Source organism: Engystomops pustulosus, chromosome 3 (genome assembly GCF_040894005.1).
Source record: "Engystomops pustulosus chromosome 3, aEngPut4.maternal, whole genome shotgun sequence".
Taxonomy (NCBI): Eukaryota; Metazoa; Chordata; class Amphibia; order Anura; family Leptodactylidae; genus Engystomops; species Engystomops pustulosus.
In genome coordinates this window covers 80790736-80803657 of record NC_092413.1, presented here as the reverse complement: position 1 = coordinate 80803657, position 12922 = coordinate 80790736, and the positions used below count along the sequence as shown (strand labels likewise).

At 40.3% G+C, this 12922-nt stretch overlaps 1 protein-coding gene across 2 annotated transcripts in view; it reads right to left on the bottom strand.

Annotated features, from left to right (window-relative positions):
• The window catches only part of LOC140121521 (uncharacterized), a 35123-nt gene that overhangs the window by 13712 nt on the left and 8489 nt on the right, over positions 1-12922 (bottom strand). Inside the window, exons 4-6 of one of the 2 annotated variants that reach the window (XM_072141209.1) lie at positions 7553-12040; positions 5685-5781; positions 4906-5078 (exon numbers count right to left, since the gene is read on the bottom strand). In XM_072141209.1, coding sequence (XP_071997310.1) covers positions 5050-5078; positions 5685-5781; positions 7553-12040 — 4614 coding nt within the window. In that variant the 3' untranslated portion in view covers positions 4906-5049. The remainder of the gene's footprint in view (positions 1-4905; positions 5079-5684; positions 5782-7552; positions 12041-12922) is intronic. The other variant, XM_072141210.1, reaches the window with a different exon arrangement.

Genomic DNA, 12922 nt, shown 5'->3' with positions numbered 1-12922 from the left:
GCACAAGCTGAAACAGTATTTCCCTTCTGACAGCGCTAGCGGCAGAGTGCGTAGTTCTGCGGGACAAGTAGCGAGGGAGAGTAGGCGAGCAGGCAGCTTGTCCAGCACTGGCAAGGGTACGCTTTACAAGGCTTTTGCCAGCTTTATGTCACCCCAGCAAGACACTGTCACCTGTCCCCAGTCTCGGCAGAGTAGGGCTGATCTTTACAGAAAGATGGTGAGGGAGTACGTAGCTGACCATACCATCGTCCTAAATGATCACACAGCTCCCTACAACTACTGGGTTTCAAAGCTGGACATGTGGCACGAACTGGCGCTGTACGCCTTGGAGGTTCTTGCCTTCCCTGCCGCTAGCGTCTTGTCCGAGCGGGTTTTCAGTGCAGCTGGTGGCATCATCACCGATAAGCGTACACGCCTGTCGACTGACAGCGCTGACAGGCTGACGCTTATTAAAATGAATAAAGGCTGGATTTCTCAGAATTTCCAATCTCCACCAGGTGAAGGAAGCTCAACCTGAATAATTGATCCACTCCTCCTCCTCCTCATTTTCCTCCTTCTCCTCCTCTTTGTACAGTAAAGCAGAGGAAAATGGCTATTTTTTGACAGGGCCCACTGGCTCTTGCTATAGTACTTCATGCATTTAATTTTTCGGGAGGGCCACCTACCCGGTCCTCTGTTTGAAACAATTTTTGTGAGTGCCACATACAGGCACTCAATCTATTCCATTTTACTGCAGGGCCACCTACCTGCTCCTCTGGTTTGAAACATTTTTGGGACTGCCACATACAGGCACTCAATCTATTCCATTTTACTGGAGGGCCACCTACCTGCTCCTCTGGTTTGAAAAATTTTTGGGACTGCCACATACAGGCACTCAATCTATTCCATTTTACTGCAGGGCCACCTACCTGCTCCTCTGGTTTGAAACATTTTTGGGACTGCCACATACAGGCACTCAATCTATTCCATTTTACTGGAGGGCCACCTACCTGCTCCTCTGGTTTGAAAAATTTTTGGGACTGCCACATACAGGCACTCAATCTATTCCATTTTACTGCAGGGCCACCTACCTGCTCCTCTGGTTTGAAACATTTTTGGGACTGCCACATACAGGCACTCAATCTATTCCATTTTACTGCAGGGCCACCTACCTGCTCCTCTGGTTTGAAACATTTTTGGGACTGCCACATACAGGCACTCAATCTATTCCATTTTACTGCAGGGCCACCTACCTGCTCCTCTGGTTTGAAAAATTTTTGGGACTGCCACATACAGGCACTCAATCTATTCCATTTTACTGCAGGGCCACCTACCTGCTCCTCTGGTTTGAAACATTTTTGGGACTGCCACATACAGGCACTCAATCTATTCCATTTTACTGCAGGGCCACCTACCTGCTCCTCTGGTTTGAAACATTTTTGGGACTGCCACATACAGGCACTCAATCTATTCCATTTTACTGGAGGGCCACCTACCTGCTCCTCTGGTTTGAAAAATGTTTGGGACTGCCACATACAGGCACTATCCAAATTAAATTGTCTCCATAGCAGCCTCCACACGTTGTCTCCATTGCTACCTCCAAAAGTCGTCCATATAGCTGCCTCCATACATCGTCCCTTTATCAAACGAGGTGTGTCAGGCAGAAATTTGGGTTGTTTTCATGGATTACACATCAAAGTTGTTAACTTTGTCGCCACCCTGCTGTGTTATCCACAAAATATACTGGCAAACTTTTACCATTTAGGGATATTATTTCAGCGCTTCTTGCGCATCTGTTTACATTCCCCTCACCCGCCATATCCTAAACTTATAAGAACGCTACTACACTTGATCTTATACAAAAGGTTCTTAGAAGTGCTGTTTGGGGAGTAGCCTAGAGACAGGGGCTTGAATTGGCGAAAGCTCGCCTGGCAGCGGAGCGCCAGCTCCATGCGCATCATGCGCTTCTTGCGCATCTGTTTACATTCCCCTCACCCGCCATATCCCAAACTTATAAGAACGCTACTACACTTAACTTGGTGCAGGCTGGGACCGAGTCTGACCCTGGGGCTGGTCATATACTGCCGACGCAGAGAATTGCGGGGCCTACCTCGGTCCAGGTCTCAAAGGCCTACTATACCTCCTCCCACCCCTCCTCCACCTCCTCCTCCTCCGAATTACCATCCGTGGGCATGGCGCCATCAGTCGGTAGCTCTAGGCACAGCAGCAGTGCCGTCGCTAAGCGACAGCAGGCGGTGCTGAAACTGCTGAGCCTAGGCGATAAAAGGCACACCGCCCAAGAGCTATTACAGGGCATTCCACATCAAAGTTGTTAACTTTGTCGCCACCCTGCTGTGTAATCCACAAAATATACTTGCAAACTTTTACCATTTAGGGATATTATTTCAGCGCTTCTTGCGCATCTGTTTACATTCCCCTCACCCGCCATATCCTAAACTTATAAGAACGCTACTACACTTGATCTTATACAAAAGGTTCTTAGAAGTGCTGTTTGGGGAGTAGCCTAGAGACAGGGGCTTGGATTGGCAAAAGCTCGCCTGGCTGCAGAGCACCAGCTCCATCCCAAGATCCAACTAACATAGTTGCAGCACCTTTAATCTACTACTAGTTCACTGCCTCCATAATAATAATAATAATAATCTTTATTTATATAGCGCCATCATATTCCGTAGCGCTTTACAAATCATAGGAAACAAATACAAATGTATTGTAACAGAGCACAACATTTGTATGGAACAACAGGAGTGAGGTCCCTGCTCGCCAGAGCTTACGGTTTATGAAGATGATGGGGTAACACGAGGTAAAAGAATATTTAACGGTCAAGCCATTCTTCTTAGGGAATAGAACAAAATATAATAAATGGAATTGCTGTCGCTTGAACCACTCAGCCGTCATCTTATATACCAGGTCCAGGGTGAATGGGACTGCAGAGAAGTCTGGTGCCTGTTGGTTGCTGGATAACAGATGGGAGGACGACACAGGACGGGTTAGTAGAAGAGTTAAAACTTCATGCAGTTAATGAGTGTTATAGGCTTGCCTAAAGAAATGGGTTTTAAGAGCACGTTTGAAACTTTGGAGGTTAGGTATTAGTCTGATAGTCCAGGGCAGAGCATTCCATAGAATTGGTGCAGCTCTAGAGAAGTCTTGGAGACGCGAGTGGGAGGTCCGCACTAGGGTAGAGGTTAATCTAAGATCACTGGCGGATCTAAGAGCACGGGTTGGGCGATAGACTGAGATAAGAGAGGAGAGGTAGGGGGGTGCAGCATTATACAGAGCTTTATGGATGAGGGTTATTATTGAAAGGAGACTGGCAGCCAGTGCAGCGACTGGCATGAACTGTAAGCATACATGGTCCCCTTATCAAACGAGCTGTGTCAGGCAGAATTTTGGGTTGTTTTCATGGCTTCCATGTTAACTTTGTCGCCACCCTGCTGTGTAATCCACAAAATATACTGGCAAACTTTTATCATGTACCGATATTATTTGAGCGCTTCTTGCTCACCTCCTTTGGTTCCTCTCTGACACCCATTGGTTTGAAGCCTGAGTCCAATTAGGGTATGTCGCCATGCCACTCTCTAGCCTGCTGCCGCTGCCTCTGCCTCTGCATGCCGTCCCCTGTAGTGTCAGGGTCAATTATTGGATGTTTTACATGCTATCTAGCTTCATTCTGTCACTCTGTCATGGCCATGCTGTTGCCCATAATTTCGGCATAATGGTGCGATTAAGCAGCCTCAGAGGCATCCATGCATGCTGCCCCTGCTGTTTCCTGTCCATTTCCGTGGTGTTTCCATCCTTTTCTGAGGTTCCCAGGTGTTTGGCCAAGCTTCCCTGTGCAGAGCCTTGGTCCCCTTGAAAAATGCTCGAGTCTCCCATTGACTTCAATGGGGTTCGTTATTCGAGACGAGCACTCGAGCATCGGGAAAAGTTCGTCTCGAATAACGAGTACCCGAGCATTTTAGTGTTCGCTCATCTCTAGACATCTACCATCAGATTTACTGATGGTAGATGTGCAACATCCCCCATCTTGGCTGGCTGAGCTCGGCCTGGGGTCATGGTGCTGGGTACAGGAGGAACAAGCTTTGTCCATAGCCTGGCAGGACTCCGACAGGTGGACAAGAAAGGAGGAAGAGGCTGCAGGGGAAGGAATTCTCTCCCTGGGGCAACCCCGATTTAGGTGTAGGGATCCCTGGATGATGGTAAGTGGGGCGCCCTTGATGTTATCAGCCTTATGCAGGGATCACTTGGAGACAAGGGATGTCAACCATAAAACTTACAGTTTGTTTATTCCGGAACACGGCAACGGTCACAGATGTACCACCTGCTGGGCTGTGGTCTCAGAACATTATGCACCCTGAGGCTGCAGCTAGTTTACAGGGGTAAAAACAGTGGGGGTAATTTATTATGACCTTTCAAATGAAATGTCTTTTTCCTCCTTATTGCACCTTTTGCGCCTTAATTTATGAAGTGTCAACACCACAATATTGCTGTTGTCCAACACTGTCGACTTGTTCAATTTTGGGCGCAAAATTCTGGTACCGCTTGTGAATCCAACAGTTTTTTGGCGCTTTTATTTTTCTGACTTGTTATTTTTGGCACAATTTGTGGTGCAAAAAGATAGCAGCTAAAAGCTGGTCTAGGGAGATCTATACCTTTTAGTCCGTGTACCAATTTGTTAATCCCTTACGCCACAAACTTACACCCCATTGAAAAATATATCATGGTCTCAGCGCCACCACGCGCCAAAATTAATAAATGCCCCTTGGTGTCACTTTAATGAATCGATCAGAATTCCTGAAATGTTGGCCTATCCTGAGACATGTTAATTATGTCTAAACTGATTTCAAGAAGCAAAATATTGTGATACATGTTAGCTGCACACATTGAAAACAATGAACATTATTATACCTTGAAACAATGTTGAGTTGGTTGCTAATTGTCTGTACCTGCTCCATACCACAGAGCAGCCCTTGGGTACTTCTCTCATCTGAGCAGTTTTTAGCCATAATTCCAATAAACTTTACAAAGGTTTGCCCAAGGGCAGCTATGCTTTTAGCAGAGGCTATGAACTGTTCTGCGCTCTAAGTTAAAAAAAAAAATCAACTCTGTTAATGGATTCTGTAATGATATTAGAAGTATATAGATAAAAGCACTACAAGCCATTCAATGCATACATGAGAGACAAGGTGTAAAAGTAGGTGCATTGTGACAGGACCTTAGGGTGATGTCACACATGGCATTTTTGGTCCGTTTTTGGCAGTTTACCATGCATTTGGCTGCTTAAAACCTGTTTATCTATTAAGATAATTGGGAAAAACGGACTAAAAACTGACCAAAAATGGACCAAAAACGCCATGTGTGGCACCACCCTTACTCTGGTGCAGAGCTGAAACAGCATCAGCTCTAAGCCATACTATTATGTCGTGGTGCGCTATTAGTCGGAGCAGCAAGTGGTTACTGAGAGCTGTAATGTTTTTTGTATATTGTTCCTTGTATATCTGTATATTAAAACCTGAATACTTGAAACATGCAAAAAAACATGCTTTAGCACTGCAAACAGTCCGGCAACTAAATTAATTAACAACAGTATTCTACCTTTATGGGTCCTTTTCTGTCTAAATACTGTATCATGTAAGACATATGTGTTGCCATGTCTCTCGTGATTTTGACTACAATATTTGTCTCACCCTCCCATGTCTCCACTTCTTCAGCTAGAAGACATTTAGCATATCCTTGAGAACGCCAGCGTATAGTCTGTACATCTTCAACTGATGTGGAGTTTACCTGAAAGAAGACAAACATTTTTCTTTAAATTCATGTAAAAATGAAATTCATTCATTAAAACATGTAAAAAGATTATTACTCACAATGCATGGTTAAAGGGGTATTTTCTGTATTAATTCCTCAAGTATTTCTAGATCTCTGCTTGCTGTCATTCTATAGGAAGCTTCCATGCATAGAAATCTGTCCACCGTCACATAGAGGTACCTCTCGTTATGAACCACGGCTCTGATTACTCTCTACTAACAAGCTGTGCACCTGTGTAGCCATAGTCAGGTTTCTATGCAATGGCAGTTAACATATAAGCTTCCTATAAAATGACAGCAAGCATCGATCCACAAAGTATATTGGTAAAAGTATAATTTTTCATCATGCAAACAATAACATTAATTTGCCGAAATGAGAACACCCCTTTAGGTATATTTGAAAAGATGCCTTAAAATATACAGCAGCTTCCTTGGTATTTATTCTGTCTCGCTAAAACTTCCCCCTGGTTGACATATCAGTATCCCATAGAAATTACCTGTCTTTAGGTACTTATCCAGTGATCAAACACAACTAAAAGTTATAGAATCAAATGCATTACAGCAAATATAGCAAAACTGATTTACACTATATATAGCAAAGCTGTGAGATTAAAATATCTTTGCCTCTACTACTCTCCAACCTCTCTGTAAAAGCAAACAGGTGATGTTATTGTTTAAAGAGTTGTCCAGTATTAGGCTATATTCACACCAACGTGTGCCCACCGTACTGTAGTACGGCAGGCACAGGTTGGCGCTGCTCACCCCCTGCTTCTCTCCACAGTGATATATGGCACACGGTGCCGTATCCTGGGGAAGAATAGGACATGTCCTATCTTTCTCCTGGCTACGGAACGGTGCCACACGTGTTCTGCATTGTACTGCTCCTGTACAGCGCAGTGCGCCAGTTGCCGTCTATGGTAGACGTATATACTGCACATATACGTTGGCCGTATATAAGTCCCCCACACGGCAATATGAATGTAGCCTCAGAAAAACAGATGAAAGCCTTTTTGCAGATACAGTACCACAAGTATCTGGAAGTTGTGTGCAGTATTGCATTTCTCTATTAAAGTAAATGAGAATAAATTAGATGTAAATGAGACAATGAGCAATAGGCCACAATGGGCCACATTTATTAAAGTTTTTGTAAGTTTTCTGTCTGACTTTGCACTGACAAGAACGTAAAAACTGCTTGCACATGTATTTATAAAGTATCTGCGCCAGTATTGTGTTGCGGCTGCACTATGCCCAACTCGCCACAATATTCTGCACCTTTCAGTTCAGGGTCAGACCATGCAACACAATTACTGAGACTCTGCAGAATTCTGTTACACTCTCTATGTTACAGAGCAGAGCAAGGCACACAATATTTATGAAGACCGGCCACCACTTTTGATGAATCTGGTGCACTATACACACTCCACAGGCAAACTGCACATAGTACAGACTGTACTAGTTTTGATAAATGTATCCCAGTGTGAGGTATGGTATATTGCTGCTTTTGCAGGAAAACCCCTTTAATAGAAGAAAAAAAATCTAAGTATTTCCATGAAGACAAGCAAAAAGTATGAAGTACCTTGTGTAAAAGTTAGTATTGGACCTTTCATTATTATATATTATGATATATTATGGGCTAAATAGAATAATAAACTGCAGGATCCGAATCTAAACATAAGTTTTAGGAAAAAATATGAAGGATGGCAAACAAGCTTTTAATAGCCATGTTAAGACCATGTGAGTTTCCGTACCTTAGAATGTTCCACAACAACAGTAGTACAACTGAGGTTGTCCTTGGACACTGATGCTGGTTTCCTGTAGTCCATCTTCAATATGTTCATACCTGGATGTAATATAGGATGATTGTTATGCATTATTTTCTGAACACCTTCATCATGTCTTAACTCCTCTGATGTTTCAGCCCTCAGTTGATTGTTCTGAGTGTCATTGATGGTAGGCTCCTTGTCCTTCGTATTTTCCACTTGATTATTTAGGGTTAGCTTCTGCTTGTCAATAGCTTCTTTCTTTAGCAATGTGGGTGTCATATATGCTTTCACAGTAGTAGATCTCAGTTTTTTTATTTCTGTCATCCCTTCTTTATGATCTTGTTGAATTCTAGTCTGAGTTGATTTCTGTGGATACTCACACATTGAAAATGTTCCCTGGTTAGGAGTTTTACTTATTACTAAGTTTTCTACATTTATGTGATTTTTTGGACTTGACATAGATCCACTTAATGAATTTGTCTTGTTCTGTGCTCCTCTGTGCATAATATCTATTTCTTCATGACTTGCTACATTCTGCACCATTCTTCTCTCATCTCTGTTTCTTAGGTGATCCCCTGTTTCATCATTGGACATTCCTTGTACAGTTTCTGTATCCATTTTCTCATTCACTAATTCCTGATCAAGTGTTTGTTTTTGCATGGCTGTAAGTACATTGTGTGTTTTATGTAGCACTGTATCTTGGTGACTTATTCTTTTCTTAACAGCTATAAACAGTGTATGTGTTTTCAGATTTTTCATTTGCTGACTGGTTGCTTCCTTTTTAGCTTTCATGACCATTACATCTGACTTCAATGTTGGTGATTCTTGATGGACCAAACACTCCTCTCCTGTACTGTCAACTTGATGATATTGATTGGGTAAATCTTCACCCTTTTTCTCTCTTATATTAACCGTAGGAGCAGAGTCTTCTGGTTCTCTGATGATAATCTTCTCCAATGTCACAATGGGAGTGTTAAAAGGTTTTTCAGTAAATTTCATATTGTCTTCATCATGAGTTGTTGTTCCCTTCTTTGAACGAACTACTCTTATTGATCTTCTGATTGTGGATTTTCGTCTATTACTTAATTTCTTTCTCCGTGTTCCATTGAAATCACTTTGTTCTTTGCTGATTAAACCACTTTGTGAGGTAATTTTGTTGTATTCATTGATTTCACCACAAGGTGCAATGTCTTTGGAAAAAGTCCCACTAATATCTCCATTACTTCTGTCTTGTTCTCTTGGATCTGAGGTCTTTGACTCATACTCTGTGTCAGATCTTTCTTCCATTACATTAATATGTATTGACTGAATTGGAACATTTGATGCCTTATCTTCAAGGACATCAGGTTCAATCATTATGGTCTCTGTTCTTTCCCTAGATCTCAGGCACTGTGTGATAAATTCTAAGACATATGCTTCCAACTCTTTATCAGAATTTACATGCGAAATTAATTGTTCGGCTTGAGCCGACCACTTTAATAACATTGCTTCAAGCATGAAAAGATCCCATTCGTGACGATTTTCCATAAATAGTCTTGACCTTGCTATAATATCATTTGTAAGGAAATACAGGTGATCTACTAAAAGCAATAATTCTTTTTTGTTTGTGACACAATGGGAGCTTTCAAGTGTCTTTTTCACCAAAGTGACTCTGTCAACTAATGATTTAACACTTTCAAAAGCATTGTCACTGGAGCTAGACGAAGAAATGTTAAAATATAAACCTTGAATGAAAGTTTGTTTTCCCTTAAACAAGGTCTTCATGTGGTCCATAAGTAGTTCTGCCTTTATAATAAGCTCCATTTGCAATTGCATATAGTCTACAGTGGAGGACATCTCAGGTGGAGAAGCTATGAGGTCTTCTCTTAATTTTAGTAGTGCTTCAGTCAGAGATCCCATCTCTTCTTTGAGTAACAAGACTTTTTTCTGTTCTTTTTCATTTTTAAAATTCTGAATTGAGAGAACTGCTGCTTCTTGTAGCCAAAGTGAGGTTTCACATAGAATAACAAGATTTTTATTCTCAGAAATGTTGAATTGGATCCAATCAGTAGGTGCAATGATTGATAATTTATCAATGCCCATGAACTCATTTAATGTTTTGGACAATTGTAGTACAGACACTGCCCAAAACATGCAGATGTATTCTAGGCTGTGATTTTCAGACTGCGGCTGAGAACAAAAAACTTCTGTAAGTAACCGATTGGCAGTAGTCTGGCACTTGGAGAATTTGACTTGAACTTTTACCACATATTCTTGCTTTTCAGACAAATCTGTAAACTTTAGGTCATCACCATAATTGTCAAGTAAATGCTCTCTTATTGATTGTACAATCCTTGCAAAACATTGCATCAATTTGTTAAAGATCTCAACATTGGTGGCGGTATCTTTAATATTGTTTGAATTGCAAAACAAATGTATGGAAAAATGATACCAAGAATTGACTAAAGATATAAGATAGGTCTTCATCTTTTCAACCTCAAATGACAATAAAGTTGCACATTTCATAAAACGTTCCATTTCTAAGGCTGATTCTTTATTTTCGTTCTTTTTAAACTGGACAAGGTTTAATATTAGTGCTTCAGTGTCTTTACATATAAGTCCTTCAGTTTCATCATTGCTTTTATAGAGTGACCTATCATTTGCCACCTCCAGATAAAGGCTGCAGAATTCTTGTAGAAGAGAGCCACATAAATGAATATCTTTACTATTCTTCTTCCTTATTGCACTTAGAAGATCATCAACCAGTGGTTGTAAATCCTTTATTTGTAATGTGTTTTCAACATTCACACTGTTTTCTATAATTTTTCTTGTGTTGGCAAAAGGGACAGGTTTGCTCAAATATCCTTCATAGGATAAACATGTTTCATGTTGCTCCCAATGTTTTTTCTCATTATCCCCTTTGGACTCCTCAGATTCATGCAGATCAGATGTCATTAGTTTATTACTGAGTGGCCCACCTTCATTTCTTAATGGACTAAGCAAATCTGGATGTTTGCTACCAGTTATTCCCTCTTGTACATTATGTATAGATTCAAACAAATAGTTAACTTTTTCTAAGAAATCTTTTTGAGTTGTAAAACATGTTATCTTCTCAACGCATTTTTTCATGCTTTCTCGTGTTTCAAGGACTGAGGTTTCCAGCTGCCTTACTAAAACACGTAAGCCATTCCTGAATATTGGGCTTTTACTCTGGTCAACATATCTAGTTACAACCTGACCTGCACGTTCTGCCAGATCACATAAGTCTGCAGCATGATATTGAAAAATTTCTGGTTCCTGACTTCTTAAGAGTTTTTCACAATGGTATTTGTTTTCACCAATTTCTCTAATTGACAATTCCAAAAACTGGTGTACAGTTAAAATACCATCAAGACTCACTATTAAGTTGTCCGTAGCTTGGATCCATTTGTGATAAATGGACTGTGCCTTCTCAAACATTTTGCATTCATAGTATGACTTATTGGTATCGAGAACAAGTGTGACCACTTCATCCCTCACTCTACATAAGCAATCCACAGAACTTTGTATCTCATCAATGATTTGTTCTTGAGTGCATTGGGCTAGGACAAGGCTTGATATCTTTAACAACTTTTCAGTATGATCTTCAAAGGATAGAACAAGTGGTTGAAAAGCATTTGAAGCAAAAAGTTGCTCTGAATGGAGACTAGCTTTCTTGTTAGCCTTAAGAGCAGCTGATAACAACCTTTTCAATGGATCTTTTACAGTAAAAGCATCTAAAATTTGATAAAATAAAGAAGAAACCAAGTTTTCATAAATATGATTAAGTTGGACTCTCATAGCTGCACATTGCTCTACAAAGTCACATTGGTTTTCACATGGACCTTCCTGTAATTCTGTCAAATGGTCATACAGCCGTTTCCTTTGTTCCAGGAGAATTTGGCAGTGTTTTACCAGTTGTCGTTTTATATTTGGCCTTGAACAATCAGCTACATACATGCAGTAGAAGATAACTGTTCCAACTAAAAAGTCAAAGTCAGTGTTATGAAGTTCAAATGGATTTGGGTTGATTAATATGTCAAGTAAATTATATAACTCTTGAGCAAATGATCCTTGCTTCTTGATATCATGTCTGCCAAGGTCGGATGTCAACAATTGTTTCAACTCTTGTACTGTTTTTGAAGTTTGATCAAATATGTACAACTTAGAATTGATTATTTGATCATTATATGAATGTTTAATGCTGCTTTGTGTTGCTGTAAATAACATTGGGACACATTTACGGAGGATTTGCAGTTTTTGGGTTAAATTTTTTTGATGCAAAGAATCCTTTAGGTCAAGAATCCGATTCTCAGTTAAGCTGTTCAACAAGAGTAGAGCTTCAGAAAACTCCCAGAAATGAGACTGAATCTGTGAAATGTTTTCTGCTTTTTGTAAGTATGTCAAACAATCGAGGAACCAATCTGCAGCTTGATGAATTTTTCTTACTCCTGCATCGTCTTCTAGCTGAAGTATCTGTAGAAAGGACATAAAAGTGAAAAGTGACAAAAGTGATAGTGACTAGTGCTTGTAGTGATTTACATGTTGAAATTACTTTAAAACTCACTTAAAATTAGCTATATTTTCTAACATATTAGAAAAATGTTGGCTTTACTGGGCAATGATAGGTGTAGGGAGTTGTTTTCATACAGATTCTCATAATGTTGTCATAATGTTGAGAAAAGGATTGCATTTTTAAAATGCTTTCTCTTTTGGTAATAAGCCATCACCTGAGATGTCGGACAGCGAGAATGCATACATTGAGAACAAATAGCCAAGAGTACAAGAGAATAAAGAGGTGAAGAGAAATAGTCTGTCTCATTTGACAGTATATGGCCACCGTTAAATACCTACAAAATGATTTGCCCTGCAAATATAGCCCCGCTATCACTCAAAAACAATATATACCAATAGATGTATATAGGTACCAAATCCAAATTCAAGATAGTGTCCAAAAATATAAGTACATTTATTTAAACTAATCAATACAATTCAGGCCATGAAAATTCCTTAAAAGCTATGTCTAAAACCAAAAAGTGCAGACTGTTGTGGTTGGTTACATCTCCATCCCAAGGTTAAACGAAATCACCTAATAACAGGCAATACAGTTAATGTATGTGCAAAATATAGTACAAATATAAAATAACCATTATAAAGACAATTGTTACCCACCAGGTCGTTCCATAATAAATGGAGATGGGGGACAGGTGAAAAAATTACCTAAAAACTGAAGACACCTACATAGTTGCATTGTAAATGCTTTGTTTTCCATCAAAAAGCAGAATGTAAAAGCACAGTCTACTATGCTTTTTCATCCTGTCTTTCCTGCCTCTGTCACATGGTATAAGTCTGTATAGG